The 21,336-nt window shown below is 63.4% G+C and overlaps 1 protein-coding gene across 1 annotated transcript; it reads left to right on the plus strand.

Moving 5' to 3' along the window:
• The first annotated feature begins 2,338 nt into the window (after positions 1 to 2,338).
• Positions 2,339 to 20,689, plus strand: DGKQ (diacylglycerol kinase theta). The gene is made up of 24 exons (XM_007467904.1): positions 2,339 to 2,387; positions 9,841 to 10,023; positions 11,839 to 11,918; positions 12,641 to 12,740; positions 13,156 to 13,241; positions 13,322 to 13,447; positions 14,065 to 14,218; positions 14,296 to 14,367; positions 14,467 to 14,567; positions 14,669 to 14,922; positions 15,009 to 15,099; positions 15,222 to 15,276; positions 15,404 to 15,465; positions 15,760 to 15,910; positions 16,319 to 16,357; positions 16,955 to 17,070; positions 18,454 to 18,605; positions 18,806 to 18,954; positions 19,049 to 19,227; positions 19,508 to 19,608; positions 19,699 to 19,845; positions 19,935 to 20,046; positions 20,128 to 20,280; positions 20,588 to 20,689. Exons 1-24 carry the CDS (start codon positions 2,339 to 2,341, stop codon positions 20,687 to 20,689), a joined length of 2,814 nt encoding a protein of 937 aa, XP_007467966.1.
• The last annotated feature ends 647 nt before the right edge of the window (positions 20,690 to 21,336 follow it).

The raw sequence follows: 21,336 nt of genomic DNA on the forward strand, positions 1-21,336 counted from the left end.
GGGGCTGGGTGGCGGGGCGGGGAGCTCCCGCAGCCCCGGCATCTGGAGCGCTTCTCAAGGCAGTGGGCTCTGCCCAGCTGCCCTCAGGCTGCCATCCCCTCGCCCCAATCTGGAGCCCCTTCCCGGCAGTTTGCTCCCCTCCGTTCCCTCCCGCGCCGAGCAGACTGCGGGGACTGGGCGGCACTCGGAAAGCGCTCGGCCTTCGGCCGCTCGAGTGAAAACCGTCGTCTGTTAATGCTTCGGAAGGTCGGCTCGCGGGCCGGCAAGCATCCTAACGCGCGGGTCAGGCGGCCGCTCAGTGGAAGGTGGTCAGAAGTGGGACACAATTTGAAGGTGGACTGGTGGCTCTTAGGAATTTGGCTGGAGCAGCGTGCGGATGTGACGTTTTCTGAGAGGAGGGCTGTTGTAAAGCAACGGGCGTGGTCAGGGGGCTAAGCTGCCTTTGAGAAGCCAAGTGGACATTTCTATGGGCAGATGGGCAGCGCGGCCTGGGTGTTGGGGGAGGTGGGGTCAGCGGTGAATGTTTAAGCTTCAAACTGCACATGTACTACGTGTGTGTGTACCTACATAGACTGTAGGTCGTACAGCATCACATCCTCCACCAATCAAACGTCTCAGGACTCGGGGAAGAGCCTCTGTCCTTGCACTGTCCTCCCTCGGACAGCAGAACCCCGCCCCGGAGTCAACCAGTGTCACCAGTCCCTTGGGCTGAAGAGAGAGGAGCTCTAAAACTGATGGACGACATCCAGTCACAGAATGAAGACGTGCTCCGTAGCCCGAGGAAAAGTACAAAGGCAGCAGAACCCAGGCGGGTCCTAGTGAAATGCTGAAACCAAAGCTTAAGGGAAAGCCTTCAAAGCAGCTTGAGGGGGAAAGGACCCGTTACCCTCAAAGTGCAAAACAGCAAGAAAGAACACTGACTTTCCAACAGAAGCGGCCAGAACCAGTAGCCAAGGGAAGGAAAACTTCAAACTAAACCACTGTTAGCCAGGACGTCTCGATCCAGCAAAAAGCATGCTCTGAAATGGAGGTCTAATAAAGATGCTTCAGAGAATCCAACTCTGAGAACACTTGTCACCGCTGACCCTCCTTTACGGAAACGGTAACTGGTGTTCTTCCAGAAGAACGGTGATCCTTGCAGCCCAGAGGGACAGGAAGGAAGGAAACGTAGCAGAAAGGTCTATTGTCTATAAGTCTAGGGAAGAGTGACACGTAACACGGCAATAATAACATCTCGTGGGGCTCAAAGTATATCCAGAGACTGAAACATAGGACAGCAGTAGTAGCCCAGGGGTTGTGAGGGGCACACGGTGTGTGAGTGGCTGGCCCCCCGCGTCCTCTGAGTGGGAGCTTCTACCGTGAAGGGACTTTGCAGGTGGGACTAAGTTAAGGGTCTTGAGATAGGGAGATGACCCTGGATCATCCGAGCGGGTTCTGAGTGTCCTTGTAAGGGGGAGGCAGAGGGAGATTTGACATGAAAGAGGCTGCCTGGTGACTTCAGAAGAAAGAAAGCCATCTGAAGATCGTCCTGAAATTTGCACTCAGGACTTGCTTTAATCATGTGTGCTTAGACAGACGGACACAGATCCCTAGAAATAGGAGGCAGGACCACATGGGGAGGCGGAGGGAGGGGATGGGCATTATTAAAGTATCCTCATGTGCAAAGGGTCTTTAGTGCCCAAAGGCAGGACAGGTCCCCTTTAACAGAGGAGAGGGCAGTGGAAATGCTTTGAAACTTGGCGTGAGGTGTGAGTTAACCACGGTCCTTGAATTAAGAGAGATTAAGGCCTGGGACAAGACAGAGGCCCATCTAGGGTTCCACTTGCTGGACTGGAATTTGAAAAGGGGTGTTTGAGGAGACCAGTCTTTGTCTCAGTCACACAGGCCCTCCGGGAGCCCTCAGGGACTATACTTTGAGAAGTGACATGTGTAGCATGTCCTGGCCACACCTCACGTCGTGGCCTTAGTGCACGTGGAAACGTGTGATTTTAATATATATTTGGAAGTCTGTGAGACAAGAGGTTCCTAGAGTTCTCACCTCTGAAGGGGGCGATTTTTAGGTGATGGTTGGACAGTGTATGATCAATGTGCAGATGGGCCAACTGTTCAGGGCACCCGCGGCTAAGACAGCTGCGTGAAGTCCAGCCGGTGTGCTGAGCTCTGGGTCCGTCCGTCTGCAGGGCTGAGGCACGAGAGGAGACCCAGCACATGGGGTAGCTGTTCGCACAGTCCACGGACTCCCGCTGCTGCCACTCAGGTCATCCCGAGGGGCTCCCCAGGTAGCCAGGGGGTCTGCGGGAAGAATATGTGGCCACCAGAACTCAACAAGGACTAGAAGATGTTGGACCTGTGTGTCCAGTGGCTGTCCTTGGAGGAGGACGTCATCGGTGAGGCCACACCTGTGCTCCTGTAGAAAAGCGTCCGCCGTTGGTCAAGGTTGGCCAAGGGCTCGCCTGCCAGGACGGTGCGTGCTGGAAGGCGGCCAGGTGCCAGGGTGGCCTGGAGAGGCGTGGCCGTCCCTTCAGGGTGGAGCCAACGGTGGGAAGAGGCACCCACTGAGCAAAGTGTCTGGTCGCTGGTCGGTGGAGGCTGTGGTGTTAGTAGTGTTGGATTTCTGGTGTGGAGCCCTAACAGTGGGACCACAGCTGCGCGGCATGGTTTTCCACCGTGAGCGACCCCTAATTTTACAGGGAAAAGAACAGGCAGAACTAGGCCTTATTTCCTCCGCTCTGTGCCCTTATATTGGTTTTTTCTTTCATCCTTTTCTCCCTTTTCATTTATTGTTCTGTTGGGCTTTTCATCCCCGTCTCTGATTGGTAAGAGGACCAGGGACCCTCTGGCAGCACCGTCAGCCCTTCTCCCTCTTCCTTCTCTTAAACAAAAGCCTGTTTTTCCTCAAATAAAACCTGGCCTAGGGCTTCCCTGGTGGCGCAGCGGTTGGGAGTCCGCCTGCCGATGCCGGGGACGCGGGTTCACGCCCTGGTCCGGGAGGATCCCACGTGCCGCGGAGCGGCTGGGCCCGTGAGCCGTGGCCGCTGAGCCTGCGAGTCCGGAGCCTGTGCTCTGCAACGGGAGAGGCCACAGCAGTGAGAGGCCCGCGTACCGCAAAGATAAAATAAAATAAAATAAAAAACCTGGCCTGTATCTCTAAGCAGGGAAGAACGGTTTCCTTCTATCCGCCCCCCACCCCATATCTGTCTCTGACTGTACTGGCTATATTCCCTTATTTTCTGTATTCTTGGTGCTCTGGCATTTGGGGCCTTGGTCCTGGAGAGACAGCCCTCTCAGTGCTGAGCCCCCCCCCCCCACAGTGAGCCACTCTCACCCACTGTGCCGACGTGCCCCCTGCCCCAGGCCCCCTCAGGGCTGGGCACTGGGCAAGCAGCACTGCCCCTAGCGCTCAGCCCTGCCAGAATTATTCAAACTGTCCAATCCTAAATTTGCCATGTGTACCTGTGCTGCCTCACCCATTCCTTCCTGTGAAAACCCCAGTTAAGGCTCTGGGCCATGTTCTCTTCACTTCTGCTTCTGCCTCCTGACCCAAACCTATGCTCCTGATGGAAGGGGGTGGCCCCTTCTCTTGAGAAATGTGAATAATAAATTCTTCCTTCAAGGCAGACGTACAGAATGGACTTGAGGACGCGGGGTGGGGGGTAGGGGAAGCTGGGAAGAAATGAGTGGCGAGGACATATACACACGACCAAATGTAAAATAGCTAGCTAGTGGGAAGCAGCCGCATAGCACAGGGAGATCAGCTCAGTGCTCTGCGAACAGCTAGAGGGGTGGGATGGGGAGGGTGGGAGGGAGATGCAAGAGGGAGGAGATATGGGGATACACGTATGCATAAAGCTGATTCACTTTGTTATAAAGCAGAAACTAACACACCATTGTAGAGCAATTATACTCCAATAAAGATGTAAAATTAAATAAATAAAAACTGAAAAAAAAAGTTCTTCCTTCAAAGGCAGTTGTCTCCATTTCTGTCACCTTACCATAGGTGATTAAAACAAATCCTGGGCACAAATTTTATTTTATTTTATTTATCTAGTTTTGGCCACGTTGGGTCTTCGTTGCTGTGCGCGGGCTTTCTATAGTTGCGGCGAGCAGGGGCTACCCTTCGTTGCGGTGCGTGGGCTTCTCACTGAGGTGGCTTCTTGTTGTGGAGCACGGGCTCTAGGCGCACGGGCTTCAGTAGTTGTGGCATGCGGGTTCAGTAGTTGTGGCTCGTGGGCTCTACAGCGCAGTCTCAGTAGTTGTGGCACACGGGCTTAGTTGCTCCACAGCACGTGGGATCTTCCTGGACCAGGGCTCAAACCCGTGTCCCCTGCATTGGCAGGCGGATTCTTAACCCCTGCGCCACCAGGGAAGCCCCCTGGGCACAGATTTTAGAGCAAAGGTGCAGCTCTGCTGAGGAATGCCAGGAACTTGGCTCCAGCAGCTGGAGGCCAGCAGCCCGAGCGGAGGGAATGTGGTCCCGCCCACACCTTGAACACGCGCAGGGGCTTCTGCTATGGAGACAGGGGCTATGACGCCAGAGTGGTGGGGACAGTGGGGCCCTGGGCACAGATGGACACAGGCACCACAGGGAGGCTGTGGGTCCATGCAGTCGCCTGGGTTCACACAGGGCCTTCATATGCCCAGAAGGTTTTGTAACATTTGCTAAGTGAGGACGTGACCACAGCAGTTCCCACACTCTCTCAGGTCCCCCGTCACACTTCCCCTCTGGCTGGAGTGGCTCTGGGGGTGGCACTCTCGGGATCTGGCCCAGGGGAAGTTGATTTGTGGGAACGTGGGTTGGGGGTCAGTGGAGAACACACGTCTTCCCCAGCCACTTGGTTAGGAAGTTACTGCCAGACATCCTGGCATAGAAAACAGCTTCCAGGAACACCCGTGGCAACTAACCAGGAGGAAGGAGTGAATCACCCTAACTTTTGGAAAAGGATTAAACATCCGCTGATTTAACAGGAAACGCTGACATTGACAAGATAACGTGGACCCTAACAGCCAATGTGACAAGGACATGATGTAAGAATTTTCGTCAGGTCAGCAGGGACATTTTAGATTAGTCATGGCCCAGGAAAAGCACACGACCCTGAGGCTTCCCAGCTTATGGAAGAAACTTGACGAAGTTCTCTCCAGCTGTGACAGTGGTCCTGACAACGTATGCGATATAACCAGTAACGAGTTGTCAAGCGGAAAGTCTTGTAAAATAGCAGTGACAATTTTTTTCAATCAGTTATGCTGGAGGGACTAAATTATCTTTTTCTTTTCTCCCTGGACAATGATATTGCAAAATTGTTATAAAAAGAGACAATTAAAAATGTAGATGAGGGAATTCCGTGGCGGTCCAGTGGTTAGGACTCTGGGCTTTCACTGCCGAGGGCCCCCGTTCAATTCTTGGTTGGGGAACTAAGATCCCACAAGCCACACAGCAGGGACAAACAACTTTTTAAGAACGTGGATGAAAAAAGAGTCACAGTGGAGTAGCAGGCAGTTATGAATAAAAGGTGTGGGCTTTTTCTAGATTTTGTGATGTTTGTGCCATTTATCGATATTTTTCATGTTTAATTTGTTGTGATTTTTTCTCTCATTCTGAATAAGTGTGTTTCTAATTTTATCAAAATAATTCTGCATTTTTTCTTAAAGAGAGTCCCATTGACTTCAGGCTGCCCCACACCTGGGCAGGCCCAGCCCCACATTTACCTGGTGGTACATCGGCCAAGTGGAGATGCGCCCGAGGCTGCACAACACGCCGCCCTCTTCCTGAGACTCGGGCATCTTCGCCATCTCAGGGCGGGCAGGTGCTCGTGGCGTAGGACTCAAAGGCCCTCCCCAGAAGGGAAAAGGCTGCCCAGCTGGCCGAGAGGAAACAAAGAAGGCCTTCACTGAGAGCCACCACTGAGCGGGTGGCAGGACCAGCCAGGTGTGGGGGGGGATGCAGACACGGTCCCTCCCAATATTCGCGGAGCCTGTCTTTGCGAGTCCGCCTGCTGGCGAAGGCCCGCTCGTCCCACCGTCGGCAACGCTCGCGGCGCCTTCGAGGCCGTCCGCGGATGGACGTGCGCGGATGGACGGGCCCTGCCTTCTCGCTTCGGCTCACGCGTGAGCGAGGCCTCTTCCTGCCCCTTCGGGGCCGCATTTCCGCTCCTGTGCTTTCGGTGGTGATTCTGCGGCTTCCGCGGCCCCCGGCCGAGGACTCTTCACATCCAGAGTCCTGAGCGCGCGAGGCCAGGACGTGCCCCGCGGAGGAACCCGTGTGCCGGGCAAGCTCCGTCCGGCCCGAGGGACAGCGCTGCCGGCCGGGTCAGTGCTTAACGAGCCATCGACGGTGTCTGTTCACTAAGGGGTCTTCTGTGTTGACCCATCGGGGAAAACGCCGTGACGAGAGGCTGGCAGGAAGCAGCCCGGTGTTTCCCGGGAGCGGCGGGTGAGCGCTTGCGGAGACCACATAGAGCGTGACTTTGAGAATACTGACAATTGACCGTAACCAATAAAAGAATCACCTCCAGAATACATAAAGAACTCCTACAAATCAATAAGAAAAAGACGCTCAATAGAAAGGTGACCGAGGCATCTAAACAAGCCTCACAGGAAGAGCTGCAGACGACAGACAGATCCAGGACGAGCTGCAGGCCTCTCTCACCACCACCACCGGACAAGAGCCAAAGCCGCAGACACCTCTGCACCCTGACCAGAAAGGCTGAAACTGTGACACTGTTAGTGTCCAGGGTTGGCCAAAGTTTCCCACATTGCTGGTGGAATATGAACTTTTATTTTTGTGTGCATTGTTGGAAAGCTGTTTGGCATTATTTTCTACAAGTGACCATAGCACGTCCTCCTTCAGCAGACACAAGGACATGTATGTGTGGTATCCAAACACATGCACGAGAATGTTCCCAGAAGCACATTCCATAACAGCCAAAGTCTGGCACCAACACCCGAGCCCGCTGGTGCAGAAGGACTGAGAGGCAGGACCCCAACGGCGGACCAGACCCTCACATGCCCGCGACGTGAGCAGCAACAAAAAGACCCTCAGTGGAACTCAAGACAAAACGTTGGGTGACACAGGCCAGTCACCAAACAATGCAGGACTTGGCTGTTTCTGGGCCTTCCAGGAAGGCTGGCAGGTCTGTGTGTACATTAGTTTGCCTGGGTTCCCACACAAAACACCACAAGCTGGGTGACTTAAATAACATTGATTCTCCCACTGATTAATATGCTGAAACTCTAGCCCCCATGTAATGGCATTTGGAGGTGGGCCTTTGAGGATAATTAGGGTTGGATGAGGTCATGAGGGTGGGGCCCCATGATGGGATTAGTGTCCCCACCCTCATGTGCCAGCACAGCCAAAAGATGGTGTCTGCAGGCCAGGAAGCGGGCCCTCACCTGAACCAACCACACTAGCACCCTGATCTCCAACTTCCAGCCTCCAGAACCAAGATAAATAAATGTCTGTTGTTTAAGTTGCCTGTCTGGAATTTTATTCTGTGTCCCAAGCAGAGGTTTAGATTTAAGCTTCACCTAGAAGCTGCTAATTATTTTGGAAGGTATTCCAAGGAGGTCAGGGGACAGTTTGGTGGAAGTATGTTTGCCATTTTAGTTACTATGCTGGATCAGAAAGCAGTTAAAGTCTGCGGAAATGGTCAGAGGTGGACTTTTCTTTTCAAGATGTTTTTCCTGTACTCCACTTTCTCGCAAATGGAGAAAGATATGTCCTGAAATCCTGCGTCCTTAGAAATCAGCTGCTTTGAATTATGGGGAGTGGGCTTCAATAGAAACCTCTGCTTCTTACAGGCACCATGGCTGGGTCACAACCCTGCCGGGGCCAAGAAGCAGGTTGGCCTGGGGCTGCTTGGGGGTTGCTGAGGAGTGTGGGCAGTCAGGGCCCTGTGGCCTCAGGGCGTGGGGAGGAGGGAGGGGGCTGGCAGTGAGCTAAATGCTCCAGGGCGCAGGGGCCCAGTCTGGGGAGCCCCAGGCGAAGGGATGTCCTTGCCTTTTCAACATCACGGCCCCGGGGCTTTGCACCCCATTTCCCCTGTTTGTATGTTTGTCCTCCTGGTAGCTCAGTCCTGGCTCCTTCCGTCCGTCCGCGGCCAGGCACTGAGATACCAGGTGGCGTTTCCCGCCTTATTTTTCAGTTTGCTCTTGTCTGTCTGCCCCAGAACTCAGCCCCAGGGTGGGCAGGGGTGCCAGCCCAGCGCCCCGGTGCACAGCCGGTGCTCCAACAGGATTGGGAGCCCAGTCCCCCCCACCCTCAGGGGTTGGCTCCGGTCTCTGGGCCCGTCCCTGGCCCCGCCCTCCCTCTCTCCCGCCTCCGCAGCCCCTCCCATCAGGCCTAACATACTCCCAGGCATTTCCTCCTTACTACGCCCTCCCCCGGACATTATCCTACCCTGCTTGTGTCCCCTGCCCCGTCTCCTCCTCCTCTGGGGCCCTGCAGCCCCTGCTCACCCTGCCGTGCCGGGGCCTGTCTCGAAGGAGGGCAGCCCACAACGACGCAGCAGGGATCAGGCAGGTCCCCCGGAAGCGCCGTGGCCCACGACGCCCGGCTCGGCGACGCGCATTGCAATCCGCGGTCAGGCCCACAGGGGCGGGGACCCCGGAGCGCTGTCTGTCAGGCGATGGGGCAGGGTGACCCGCGTGGACGCGACCCCCACACGTCCTCGAGACGACGCTGGGGGGCAGGGCAAGGGCTGGATTCACTGCCTTCCCTGGGAGTGCGGTGGGGGCGGGTCTTTCACAGCGGGGAAGGGTCCGGGAGGCCCGGGGTGGGGTCGCTTTAGGTCGCCCACGAGGTCGGGGTCCAGAAGGGAGGATGCCAGCCCCTCGGGCTTCCCAAGTGAGAGATGATGGGAGGGAGCTTCTCCTGAAAGGAACCACCCCGTCTGTGATGAGGGCAGGGGCCGGGCGCCGGGGGTTGCTCGCGGCGGGGCAGGGTCCACGCGTCCGAAGACCCCGCAGACTGAGCCGCCCATGCACGGCTGGTGGGAGCACACAGGGCAGACAGGCCGTCCCAGCTCCAGAGCCATCTCCATCGCCTTCCTCCTCCACCATGGACGCCCAGACTGGGGCCCAGAGGGCCTGGCTCCTCCCCGGACCTCACCCTGGGACCCCCCCCCACCCCGAGACCCCAAACCCTTCCCCGCCCCTCTGACTCCAGACGGGGGCCCCTAGGGCAGGGCCTGGCCTCCAGACCCCACTCTGGGGACCTGGGGCAGTGCCGCACGTTTGCCGGGTCGCCCTGAGCAGCCGCGAGCGGGATCCCGGTGCCGCGTGGGAGGCGTCCGTCTGCGCAGGCGCGTGCCCGGGCGCCGCAGGTGCAAACACCTCGAGTCGGTGTCTGCAGGTCGTGTGCCTGTGTCTCGTCCGGCCACTGGACCTCGTCGGGCCACCAGACCCATCCACCTGCCCGGGAGGCCGCGGAGCTCGGACCTCGGCCCACCCACTGCTCCGCAGGCCCGACCCGCTCGTGCCCCGCCCCCACCCCGCAGGCCCCACCCCCCCCCCCCCCCCGGGCCTCCCTCTCCCCGCCAAGCCCTGCTTCAGCATCTCAAATCCCTGGTGGCCATGAGCCACCGGTTCCAAGCCTCACTGAGGTCCCTAGGCCAGGAGCAACTTCCCCGACCTCCTGCCCAGCCTCCTGCAGCCCCTGGGATTCTTGGCCTCCTCTGCCAGTCCCCTGCAGCTCCAGAGCCCCCTGGCCCATCCCTTGACTCCTCTTTGGGGCCTACAGATGGAACCGGCTCTGAGTGTCCCCTTCCTGCAGAGACCTGACCCTCATTACCCACCAAAAGAGGCGCTTTAATTTCCTAACCAGTGCTGAACCCTGAGGTGCTCCAGAAAGAGTAACAGGGGGGTTGGGGCCGGGGTCCGGTCCGGGGTCGGGGCCGGAGCGGGCGGGCGCTAGGCCCCTGGGCCCCGCCGCGCCGGGTCACAGCTTCAGGAAGGTGACGCTCACCAAGCCCACCTTCTGCCACCTCTGCTCCGATTTCATCTGGGGGCTGGCCGGCATCCTGTGTGACGGTGAGCGCCCGCGACCCCATCGCAGACCCCAGTACCTGGGCCAGAACGGGCACCTCACCTCTGACCTCCGCACTTCCAGCAATGGCCTCCCCAGGATAGAGCCCCTTGCCCCTCGGGGCAGGAGTGTGCCAGGCCCAGACCTCCCCGTGGAGGTGATGAGGGCCAGCTCCTGCGGGCGTCTGGGGGCGTCCAGTGGCCGCGGGCCCTCCCCCAGGCCGGTGGAAAGATCTGCTCCCTAGGCGCCCTCACCTGGCTTGGGATCCAGCGGGGAAAGAACGTCGCGGCAGCGCAGGGCAGGTGCAGCGAGTGCGGATGAGGCCAGCCAACCCTGAGCAGGTGCAAGGGGCAGCAGTGTGGCCAGGCAGGGCTGGCCTGGGCCACTGGCTCCCCTGGGCTGGTGCTGGCCCATTCTCTCCTGGGTGCACACTGCTGCCCACAGGGCCTGAGTGCTGGCCATGCCCAGGCTCAGACTCCCAGAGAGCTGGGCAAGGCCTGCCACCCCGAGTGTGACATGCCCCAACAGGGCTCACACGCTGCCGCCAAGCCGGCCTGGCGGGGTGAGGAGGCCCTCCCTCCTCTGGCTCCTGGGCAGCTGACACGTGTGCTGCCAGGGTCGGCTCTTCTAATCCTGCTCGCTTCCGCAGGGGACGGGGCGGGGAGCCTCTGCCCTGCTCAGGGAGACGGGCCTTTGGCTCTGGGGACAGAGGGAGCATTCAGGCTGGATCCTGCAGAGGAGACTGGGCGCCTCACACAGGATGCCTTCTGCCAGGGCAAGTGGCAGGTCCCCCTCGTGGGTGTGGCCTCCTGAAGGTGGGCACTGGGTCTGAGCGGTGAATAAGCCCGTGGAAGGGAAATGGGGGTGATGTGGAGGCTTCACTGGGCAGCTGTGCGGGCCTCCTCCCCAACTCTGCAGAGAGAGCCGCGGACCTCAGCAGGCAGAGGGGCCTGACGAGGGCACGGGAGGAAGAGCCCCTTCCCCTGCCAGGGAGCACCCGGCACGTGGGGGAAGCAGGGACTATCTGCATGGGCCAGAGGGGGAAGCTGGGTGCCGCCTGCTTGCAGCCGAGCCAGGCTGGGTGCCTCACCCGGCCCCATGCCTCCCCAGGATGGGTAGGGTGCCCCCTTGCTGCCCCTGTGGGCCTTGTGAGCATAGCTCACCACTGTTGGAGCCTCTGGGCTGTACTCCCTGGGCCGGGGCAGGTGCAGCCCTCATTGGGCCAGCCACCCTGCCTGCTTCGGGGGGCTGGGGGGATCCTGGTCTATCACAGACTGGCTGTGGTCTGGGCAGGCACATCGTGCGTGGGAGGGGTAATTAGGGGTGTATGCAGTCGTGGGGAGTGAGGGAAGGGTGTCCCTGGTGAAGCTGGTGTAGGGGGCAGGTAGAGGTGCAGGAGCTGGCCAAGTGCCCGCCTGCCCCCCCCCCCCAGCAGAGACTTGAAAGACCTGGGCCTTTGTGTGCGTGTGTGTATAGGGCGCTGGACGGGGGACTCTCGGGACACCAGAACACACCGTCATCCAGGACGGTCAGAGCCACCAGGGCCCTGCTCCCCGCTCTGGGCTCTCTGGGGGTGGGACAGAGGATCAGGTTGTCTCCATGCCCTCTCCCTACCCCTATGACTAGGGTTGGGGTCAGGAAGTTTTGGGAGGGTGGGCCCACTGTGATAGGCCATCTGCCCCGTCACAGAATGCTGGCACCCTACCACACGGCCATTGGCGGTCCCCCTGGCTGCGGCCTCCCTCCCGCGTGCCAAGACCTGGGGTCTTTTGATTCCTGGGCAGGACGGGGGCCAACTCACGGGGCTCTCGTTCCCATAGTCTGCAACTTCATGTCCCACGAGAAGTGTCTGAAGCACGTGAAGACCCCGTGTGCGAGCGTGGCGCCCAGCCTGGTCCGCGTGCGTATGGAGCACGGGCTGCTGCACCTTCGGGGGGAGGGTGCGGAGGGTCAGGGAGGCCAGCTTTTGTGGTGGGGAGTCAGGCCAGCATGTCGGATGGGGTGGGCAGTGGCCCAAGCACTGGGGGGCTGGGGTGGGAGTGTTTCCTTGTGGTGGTCTGGGTCCTTGAGCTGCAGACTGCATCCCTGCCTGTGGGCCCCGCCCCCCCAGGGCAGCAGCTGGGCGTCACTTCCCGATGGTTCTGACCCTGTCCTCTCCAGGGTCCCTGATACTCAGCACCGCCCCTCCTGCCTGTCGGTGGGCTTTCTCCACCTGCACTTTATGTGGGTGGCCTGAAGTGTAGCACAGAGGGGAATAGGCCTGGGGGAGTGGTCAGCACCTGTGCAGCTGGATCAGGCCGGGGCAGGACCAGCCCGGGCCTGAGCTGCAGCGGGGGCTGTCTGAGATCACGGCCCAGGCAGCCCTGAGCTGGTCGTGCACAGGGAATGGGGAGGTCAGCATGCAGGGAAGTCCCCAGCAGGACCCCCTGGGAGCACCGAGGGGCTGAGAGGCACACACAGCATCCTGTTAATCGTGCTCGGGAGGGCTGAGGGGTGTATGGCGGTCAGGCAGGTGGCCAGGGCTGGTGATGGGAGCTCCCTGGGACAGAGAGGAAGTGGGGCTTGGGGACCCGGTTGCCAGGCCTTAGGGCCCAGGCTGAGGCCGAGCTCTGCTCCTTCCAGGTTCCGGTGGCCCACTGCTTCGGCCCCCGGGGGCTCTACAAGCGCAGGTTCTGCGCCGTGTGCCGAAAGGGCCTGGAGGTGCCTGGGGTTCGCTGCGAAGGTACCGCCAGGAGCCTGCCTGGCTCCTCTGGGGTCTAACTCCCTCCTCACCAGGGACCTGGCCTCTGCTGCCCAGGGTGGCCCAGCCCTCCCTGCGGTCAGGCGGTAGCTCTAGGGTGGGGTTCGGGCATTCTGGAGCTGCCCACGCGGTGAGGCGCGGAGGCGGGTGCAGGGGACCGCAGGGGCGCAGGCTACGTGTTGAGGTGGGCCCGAAGGGGAGAGGAGCGGAGAAGCTGGTCCCCATCCCGCCGAGGGAGGGGGGACAGCTCCTGTCTCGCACGTCGGACCCCAAAAGGTTAAAGAATGTGTGGTCAGGGGAGGGGCGGCCCCAGACGGGGGCAGAGAGGCCGGCGAGAAGGGGTCTGGCAGGGCCGGTGGGCAGCGGCGAGAGGCCCCTAACCCTGCCCGCCCCCCAGTGTGTGAGCTGCACGTTCACCCCGACTGTGTGCCCTTCGCCTGCAGCGACTGCCGCCAGTGCCACCAGGACGGGCACCGGGACCACGTGAGTGCGCTGGGCCGGGGTCCGGAGGGCCGGGGAGGTGGGGGAGGCTCCGCCGAGCCTGCTGACAGCCCTCTCCGCAGGACACGCACCTCCACCACTGGCGCGAGGGAAATCTGCCCTCGGGCGCGCGCTGCGAGGTCTGCCGAAAGACTTGCTGCTCGTCCGACGTGCTGGCCGGCGTGCGCTGCGAGTGGTGCGGCGTCCAGGTGGGGCGGGGCGGAGGCCCTGGGGGCGGGGCGGGAGAGGCGCGAGTCCGCGTGAGGCGGGGGCGGGGGCCCTGGGGGCGGGGCGGGGTGGGGGGCGGGGCCAAGACCTGTGGGGCGGGCTGCCACCTCCACCACTGGCGCGAGGGAAATCTGCCCTCGGGCGCGCGCTGCGAGGTCTGCCGAAAGACTTGCTGCTCGTCCGACGTGCTGGCCGGCGTGCGCTGCGAGTGGTGCGGCGTCCAGGTGGGGCGGGGCGGAGGCCCTGGGGGCGGGGCGGGAGAGGCGCGAGTCCGCGTGAGGCGGGGGCGGGGGCCCTGGGGGCGGGGCGGGATGGAGGTCGGGGCCAAGACCTGTGGGGCGGGCTGCGTCGTCCAGTGGCAAAGCAGGATGGGGGGCGGAGGTCCTGGGGACAGCTCGTTTGGATCGGGGTGTTTTCCGGCTTTTGGGGTGGGGGTTCGGTTGTGCAGGGGAGACTCGGGGCTCTCTCTGGTTGGGGGTGGCGCCGCCGGCCCGTGGGAGCTCAGCGTGGCCCCCCGGGAAATCACTGAGGGCCGGCCTGGACCCAGGCCCTCTCCTGTACCAGGACGCCAGGCTCGAGCCCGTGCCCTCTCCCGCAGGCCCACTCGCTCTGCTCCGCGGCTCTCGCCCCCGAGTGCACTTTCGGGCGCCTGCGCACCATGGTGCTGCCGCCGGCGTGCGTGCGCCTGCTGTCCCGCAACTTCAGCAAGATGCACTGCTTTCGGATTTCCGAGAGCACGGCCCCTGAGCCCGGTGAGCAGGGCGGCGGGGAGCGGGCGTCTGGGGCGGGGTCCGGGCCTTGACTGAGGCCAGCTGTGACCGTCCCACAGGGGAGGGAGAAGACAGCGTGGACGGGAGCGCCCCCGCCGGCGCAGGTAGAGAGGTGATGGCACTAGAGTCCAGTAAGTGCCCCTTAACTGTGCCCAGCCCCCCATCCCATGCCCCGTTTCCCCATCCCGTGCCTCGTTCCACGGATTTGCACCCACTTCCCTGTGGCCCAGGCAAGCAGACTCTGAAGATCTTTGACGGCAACGACGCGGTGCAGCGAAACCACTTTCGTGCCATCACCGTCCCCCGTCTGGCCAAGAGTCAGGAGGTGCTGGTAAGAGGGACCCCGCAGCCGCCTCGCAGGCCCGCCCCTGGGGGGCTGCGGGGACCCAGCGTGGCCTGGCTCCGCTCACGCCCACCCCCACCCCCTCCAAGGAGGTGGCGCTGCGGGCCTACTACATTACGGAGGACCCTCAGGGCTTCCAGCTGCAGGCGCTCCCTGCACCCGCTCTGGCTGGCGACACCGGCGCCTCGGGAAAGGCCTGGAGCGGTGGGGCCACCGAGGAGGAGGGCAGTAGAGGCCCAGGGGCCCGAGACGCTCCCAGCATCACTCGCGTTCCCGAGGCCTGGATCATTCGCGCTCTGCCCCGCACCCAGGAGGTCCTGAAGATCTACCCTGCCTGGCTCAAGTGAGACCCAGGTCCCCGGTAGGGTCCGCGGAGGGAGGGAGGGGTGGGGGCTGTGCGACCCCAGCTCCTGAGCTTGTCCCCTGCAGGGTGGGTGTGGCCTACGTGTCCATGCGTGTGACCCCGCGGAGCACTGCCCGGACTGTGGTGCTGGAGGTCCTCCCGCTGCTTGGGCTCCAGGTATGTGTGCTGGGCCCGCCCTGCCTGGCGTGGTGGCCCCGTGTGGGTCTTCGGGAGGCGGGGGGTGGGGGCGGGGCGTTAGGGCTGGTCCAGGCCTGATGCCCTGAACTCCACCCCAACAGGCCGAGGGGCTGAAGAGCTTCCAGCTGGTGGAGGTACTCATGGGCAGCAGGCAAGGTGAGCGGGCAGCCTGTCGTCAGAGCCCTGACCAGTCCTGCCCCTAGGCGCCGGGGGTCCCAGGGCAGGTGCATTTGGAGGTGGCCGCAGGGCCTGGGGCTAATAGTGGTGTCTCTCAACTCTGCAGTCCAGCGCACGGTGCTGGCGGACGACGAGCCCTTGCTTGACCGGCTTCGTGAGATCCGGCAGGTCAGTGGGTGTGGATACTGGCCCCTGGGGAACGGCTGGCCTTTGGCCATGGCTTCTACCTCGTAGAGAGGGAGTCTGTCTGCCCTTAGGACACAAGGCCATGCTGGCGGGCAGCTAAGCGTCCCGGCCAGCAGTGCCTCCCCTTCGCAAGTTCCCCGTGTGTCCTTTCTCTCCTCTCCTTTCCCATCTCGGCGGCGTTCAGCCTGGGGCGTCTTCCCTTCGGCCCCCTTGGTGGACGGGGGGTGGGGAGTCCCGTCACCTAGTGCTCTGCTTGGCGTTCCCCCCTCCCCGCAGACGTCCCTGCGGCAGATGAGCCAGACGCGGTTCTACGTGGCTGAGAGCAGAGTGGTGGCCCCACGCGTCTCTCTGTTCGTGGGTGGTCTGCCCCCTGGCCGGTCCCCCCAGGAGTATAGCAGTCTGCTGGACGAGGCTGTGGCCAGCAAAGGTGCGACTGCCTGGGCTGGTCCGGGGCGCTTGGCCAGGTGGGGGGCAGGGCGGGTGTGCGGGCTGCCGGGCCATGGCTGCGTCCCCCTGCTGCCCCGCTCCCCCCAAGCACTGGCTGAGCCTTTGCCGAGCTGGTTCCTGGCCCAGAGGGTCTCCGTCCTCACCTCTGGGGCCCAGACGCCATCACCTCCTCCGAGGAGGTCTCCTGCTCTGGGCCCTGGGGGGTGCCCTGTGCCTGGAGTTGGGGGGTACTTCCTGGGAGAGCTGCGCTCTTGGGTGGTGTGAACTTATTCCTGGCCTGGGGGGCCGGGTGGGGCTGCCTGGGGTGGCGGCCCTGGGTCGGGGGCCTGGGGGGCAGGTCCCTGGCGTCCGACCGCAGTGTGCCGCCCCGCCCCCGCCGCCTTTGCAGCTGGCCTGGTGTCCGTGAGCCACGTCTACTCCACACAAGGTGAGCCCCCACGGGTTGTGGTCAGGTTGGGTCCGAGGTCACTCCCTGGAGTAGCTGGAGCAGCGTTGCCCTCTTGCTTCACCTTGTTTGGGACCCGTGGGCCGGGGAAACGGTGGTGTTTCACTTCCTGGTTCACGGCTGTGATGCTCTTGCTGAAACATGACTGAGGTGCAGAGAATGTTTTCTCCACAACCTCTTGTGCTCACGGGTTCCATCTTTTATGGCGGGAAACTTCGGATCTCCCCAGTGGGAGAACAGTACCGTGAGGCCCATCTCCTCTCTGTGGGTCCGTAGCAGTTACCAACGTCCTCCATGCCTCTCGCGGGTCCTGGGGGGGTGCGGGTCTGCTCCACCCTGCCTCCAGGTGGCCTTGCTCTGGCCACCCAGCATCTCCTGTCTCTGGGCCCGGCTGTCCTTGGAGGCTCCCCCCGGGGGAGGGAGTCACGCACTGCGGGGACGCCTTGGGATGGGTTGGCCTGAGGTGGGCCGTGGCCAGAACTGGGGCCATTCGGCCGCGGGAGGAGGTGAGGCCCCAGCTCAGACACCGTGTGGGTGGCGGCAGGACAAGTAACCGAGCTCACGGCCCACCTGCCACAGGTGCCGTGGTGCTGGACGTGGCCTGCTTTGCGGAGGCCGAGCGGCTGTACATGCTGGTCAGGGACACGGCTGTGCGCGGCCGGCCGCTGACCGCCCTGGTGCTCCCGGATGTGCTGGTAAGTGGCGCCGGGGCGGGGCCTAGGGCCATAGCTTCCATGGCCAGTTTGCCTAATACCTGGTCAGTTGGAGCAAAGTCCGAGTCTGTGTGCACGGCTGATTCACACCGAGGGAGGGGCCCGAGGTCCGATGGTGAGAGGCCTGCACGCCGGTTGACTGGCCCTGCAGCGGCCGCCTCTTCAGGGCTGGCCTGTGTTTGTGACTGTGTGCGCGGCCCTCGCAGGGTCGTGGGCCCCGGCCCCGCTTTTCCTGCCGTGGAGGCCTCTGGAGCCCTGCTCGCACCCTGGGCCTCCTCTGGCCAGTAGGTGACGCTCCCTGACCCTGGAGGCTGTCCCAAAGCCCCAGCAGTGCCCCGGACCCCGCCCTGTGCTGTGTGCCCTAGTATAGCTTCTGGTCCTTGGCCCTGCTGGCCCCCAAGGACCCCCCGAGGTGGCCGGACCCCAGTTCAGGCCAAGCAGAATTAGAGCAGAATGAGCCCAGGGTCTGTGACTGGGTGAGCCACACCTTCAGCTTTCTGCCGCCCTGTCCTACCACCCAGACGACGAGGCGGCCGCTGCAGGTCAGGGTCCCCCTCCGCCGGCTCCACGGGCAGAGACGGGTGGGTGATGCCGACACGCACTTTCTCTCTCCCGGCAGCTGCCTGCCCTGGGCTGAGCAGGTAAGTGGTGACCGCAGGCAGCTCGGCCCGGTGGCTCACACGTCACCCCAGTGTGTCCTCGGCCTTGAGCCACGGCCGAGCCCGTGTGCGGCCGCTGCCCGTTGTGTCTGCGCCTGTTTGTCTCCTGTCACGCAGCAATCCCCGTCGCGGGGACCCCAGCCCCCGTCCTCACCACGTGGGGACCCCTGCTCCCTGCCCGCTCTCGCGGGCGCTGTTTCTGCCGTTGTGTTTGGGGGCGGGCTTTGTCCCGTGGCCCAGGGGAGGCCTGGGGCCGCCCTGCGAGCCGGGCTGCCTCTCCTGACTGCTGTGTGGGTGGGCGGGGGCCTGGCAGCGGGCTGGCTCTGAGAGGGGCAGGCGGGGTCCTGCGTGGGCTTCCAGCCTAGGCTCCCGGGCCACGTGGGTCTGGCGGCGGGCATGGTCTGAGGCCACCTGGCGTGGCAGCTGTGGCGTGGCCGATGGGCTCAGAGCTCCAGGCTGGCCAGTGTCTTCCCGCCCCACCGGCCAGGGGTCTGTGGGCACCCCTTCTGCTGTGGGATGCAGCCCGAGCAGGCAGTGGTGAGGTGGGGTGGCCGCGTGGCCTTCCTCTGGAGGGGCCGGCCCCAGACTGGCTCAGGCAGGTGGGCTGAGGGGCAGGGGCCGCCACTGCCAGGCCGCGTGCTGGGGGAGGCCCGGCTCTGTGTCTGGGGGTCCGGCCAGCCCGCCCTAACGCAGTCCCATCCGTCAGCACCTGAAGCTGCCCCCAGACTGCCGCCCTCTGCTGGTGTTTGTGAACCCCAGAAGCGGAGGCCTCAAGGGCCGCGAACTGCTCTGCAGTTTCCGGAAGCTGCTCAACCCCCACCAGGTCTTTGAGCTGACCAACGGGGGGCCGCTGCCTGGGTGAGCCTGCCAGAAGGGGTGCCTGCCCATGCCCGCCCCCCGGCCAGCAGGAACAGGTTGGGGTTTGGTGGGTTGGAACCCTCGAGGGCACCCTGGGTGGGGCTGAGCTGCGGCCCCCTCTGCCCCGGGGGTGACCTCCTGTCCCTGTTTGTTCGCGGCCGTGGCCAGTGCCGGGACACGTCCTGTCTCCCTGCCGCCAGGTTCCACGTGTTCTCCCAGGTGCCCTGCTTCCGGGTGCTGGTGTGTGGCGGGGACGGCACCGTGGGCTGGGTGCTTGCCGCCCTGGAGGAGATGCGGCACCGCCTGGCTTGCCCAGAGCCTGCCGTGGCCATCCTGCCCCTGGGCACAGGTGGGGTCAGCTGGCACGTTGGGGGATGGGGCCCCGGGCTTGGCGGGGCGAGGGGTGGGTGTGGAGAGTCAGCGTGTGTCTTGCCGCTGTCCAGGGAATGACCTTGGCCGGGTCCTTCGCTGGGGGGCGGGCTACAGTGGAGAGGACCCGTTCTCCGTGCTGGTGTCGGTGGACGAGGCGGATGCCGTGCTCGTGGACCGCTGGACCATCCTGCTGGATGCTCATGAGGCCGGCGGTGGGGAGAACAGCATGGCAGACGCAGAGCCCCCCAAGGTACCGGTGTGCCCGGGCGGGGATGTGGCACCCGGCTGGCGTCTCTACCACGTCCGTCCAGGTGTTCGTCCTCGTCCCAGCCATGCCTTGGCATTGGCGCCAGCGCTGTCCCCTCGTGGACACGGGTGCCGGGCCTGAGGATGGCCGGCTCAGAACCTGAGTGTGGGGCAGTCACCGGACAGATCAGCTCTGCGACAGGAGGCCAGGCCCACCGCGGGGGCGGCGGGGAGCACATGGTGGGGGCCGGCCGGGGCCAAGGGACAACGCGTCTTGTCCTCAGATCGTGCACATGAGTAACTACTGTGGGATTGGCATCGACGCGGAGCTAAGCCTGGACTTCCACCAGGCACGAGAGGAAGAGCCCGGCAAGTTCACGAGCAGGTGCTGCAGGGCAGGGGTGGGTGCGGGGCTGCCCCTGGCGACCGTGTACTTCCTGGGGGCTCGCCCCGTGACTGAAGGTCCCCCCGCCAGGTTCCACAACAAGGGCGTGTACGTGCGGGCCGGGCTGCAGAAGATGAGCCGCTCCCGCGGCCTGCACAGGGCCCTGCGGCTGCAGGCGGGGCAGCAGGAGGTGCCGCTGCCTAGCATCGAGGGGCTCATCTTCATCAACATCCCCAGGTGCCCGCACATGGGGCGCCCGGGCTCCGGCCCCCTCTGGCCTTCTGTCCGGCCTCACTCTGACCTGTGTGCCCTCCCTCTTGGTGCAGCTGGGGCTCGGGGGCCGACCTGTGGGGCTCCGACAGTGACTCGAGATTCGAGAAGCCACGCATGGACGACGGGCTACTGGAGGTGGTGGGGGTGACGGGCGTCGTGCACATGGTGAGCGCGGGGGCGGGGGACTGGGGGGCCGGGCTGTGGCGCTGCGGCCCGCTGAGCGTGGCTCCCCCTCTCCCCCACCAGGGTCAGGTCCAGGGTGGGCTGCGCTCCGGCATCCGCATCGCCCAGGGGTCCTACTTCCGTGTCACCCTCCTCAAGGCCGCACCTGTGCAGGTGGACGGCGAGCCCTGGGTCCAGGCTCCCGGGCACATGATCATCTCGGCCGCAGGCCCGAAGGTACGCCAGGCGTGGGCTGGGCGGGGGGCTCGCTGCCCGCAGGCCTCGGCTGTGCAGAGTGGCCGGCGTGGCCTGGGCGCCCGGCGGTCCTGCCGCGGCTGGTTCTCTTCCCTGACGCGGGGAGGTCGTGAGGCTGGATGAGGCCGGCCAGCCCCTAGGGAGCCCCTCCCCACAAGCAGCGGTCACACCACGCTCCGCTCTTTCCCCTTCTGTAAGATGGGCTGAGATGGCAGCGGCCGTCCTAGGACCCGGCACCCGGTGGCCTGCAGTATTGCACAGCCCTCAGACCTTGCCTGTCTCGGGACAGGTCCACATGCTCAGGAAGGCCAAGCAGAAGCCCAGGAAGGCGGGGACCCCCAAGGATGTGCGAGCAGATGGGGCGCCTGCCCCTGAGGGGGACTCCAAGTAGAGGCGGGTCCTGGAGCAGCGCTCGCTGGTGGATGTACTCGCCCACGGCCCTGCCCTTGGGTGTTTCCCTCTTGTCCTGTCCCCGTGCCACACACAAACTGCTGGGTGGGTAGTGGGCACTTCTCCTCTGGCCTTCGTCCCAGTGATGGGTGGGCACGGGGCTCTCTGGGGCCCGGGCCACTGTCCTGGAGGGCACACGCTCCTCCCCGGGTCCCTCTGCCACCTCTGACCCCTTCAGCCAGGCAGCGCTGTATCTCACCTCATGCCCCTGGGGCTGTCCCCCTGGATGCTCCTACAGGGCAACTGGCTCCCTGGACCCTGGGGTTGCCCAGCACAGACACGGGACACCTGGCCACTAGCTCTTTGGCCTCACCTCTCCACCGAGGGCTGTCCTGGGGGACGTACCGCTCCAGGCCCGGGTGGTGTCTGGCCGGCCCAGTCGGAACCTGGCTGGTGGCCCCGGAGTGACGGGGCTGGGACGGGAGGGCCCCGAGGGGGCCAGGTGGTGCCCAGGAGGTAGCAGGAGCCTGGCTGGGGGCCCAGAGGAAGTGCGGAGAGCGTGCAGCGGGAGCGGCTCTAATCAGCAAGGCCGACACGGCACGTGAGCATCGCGGCACTCGGCCTCCCATTTGCCGACAGTCAGCGCAC

This window comes from Lipotes vexillifer, unplaced genomic scaffold, assembly GCF_000442215.2.
Source record: "Lipotes vexillifer unplaced genomic scaffold, Lipotes_vexillifer_v1.1 scaffold966, whole genome shotgun sequence".
In the NCBI taxonomy this organism is placed as follows: Eukaryota; Metazoa; Chordata; class Mammalia; order Artiodactyla; family Lipotidae; genus Lipotes; species Lipotes vexillifer.

What these genes read in the sequence shown, in the direction of transcription:
- DGKQ (XM_007467904.1), top strand. Translation starts at nt 2,339, where the DNA reads ATGTTGGACCTGTGTGTCCAGTGGCTGTCCTTGGAGGAGGACGTCATC. An exon ending in GGTGATGGCACTAGAGTCCA is followed by an intron (nt 14,368 to 14,466) that starts GTAAGTGCCCCT and finishes CCTGTGGCCCAG; the next exon opens with GCAAGCAGACTCTGAAGATC. An exon ending in ATCTACCCTGCCTGGCTCAA is followed by an intron (nt 14,923 to 15,008) that starts GTGAGACCCAGG and finishes TGTCCCCTGCAG; the next exon opens with GGTGGGTGTGGCCTACGTGT.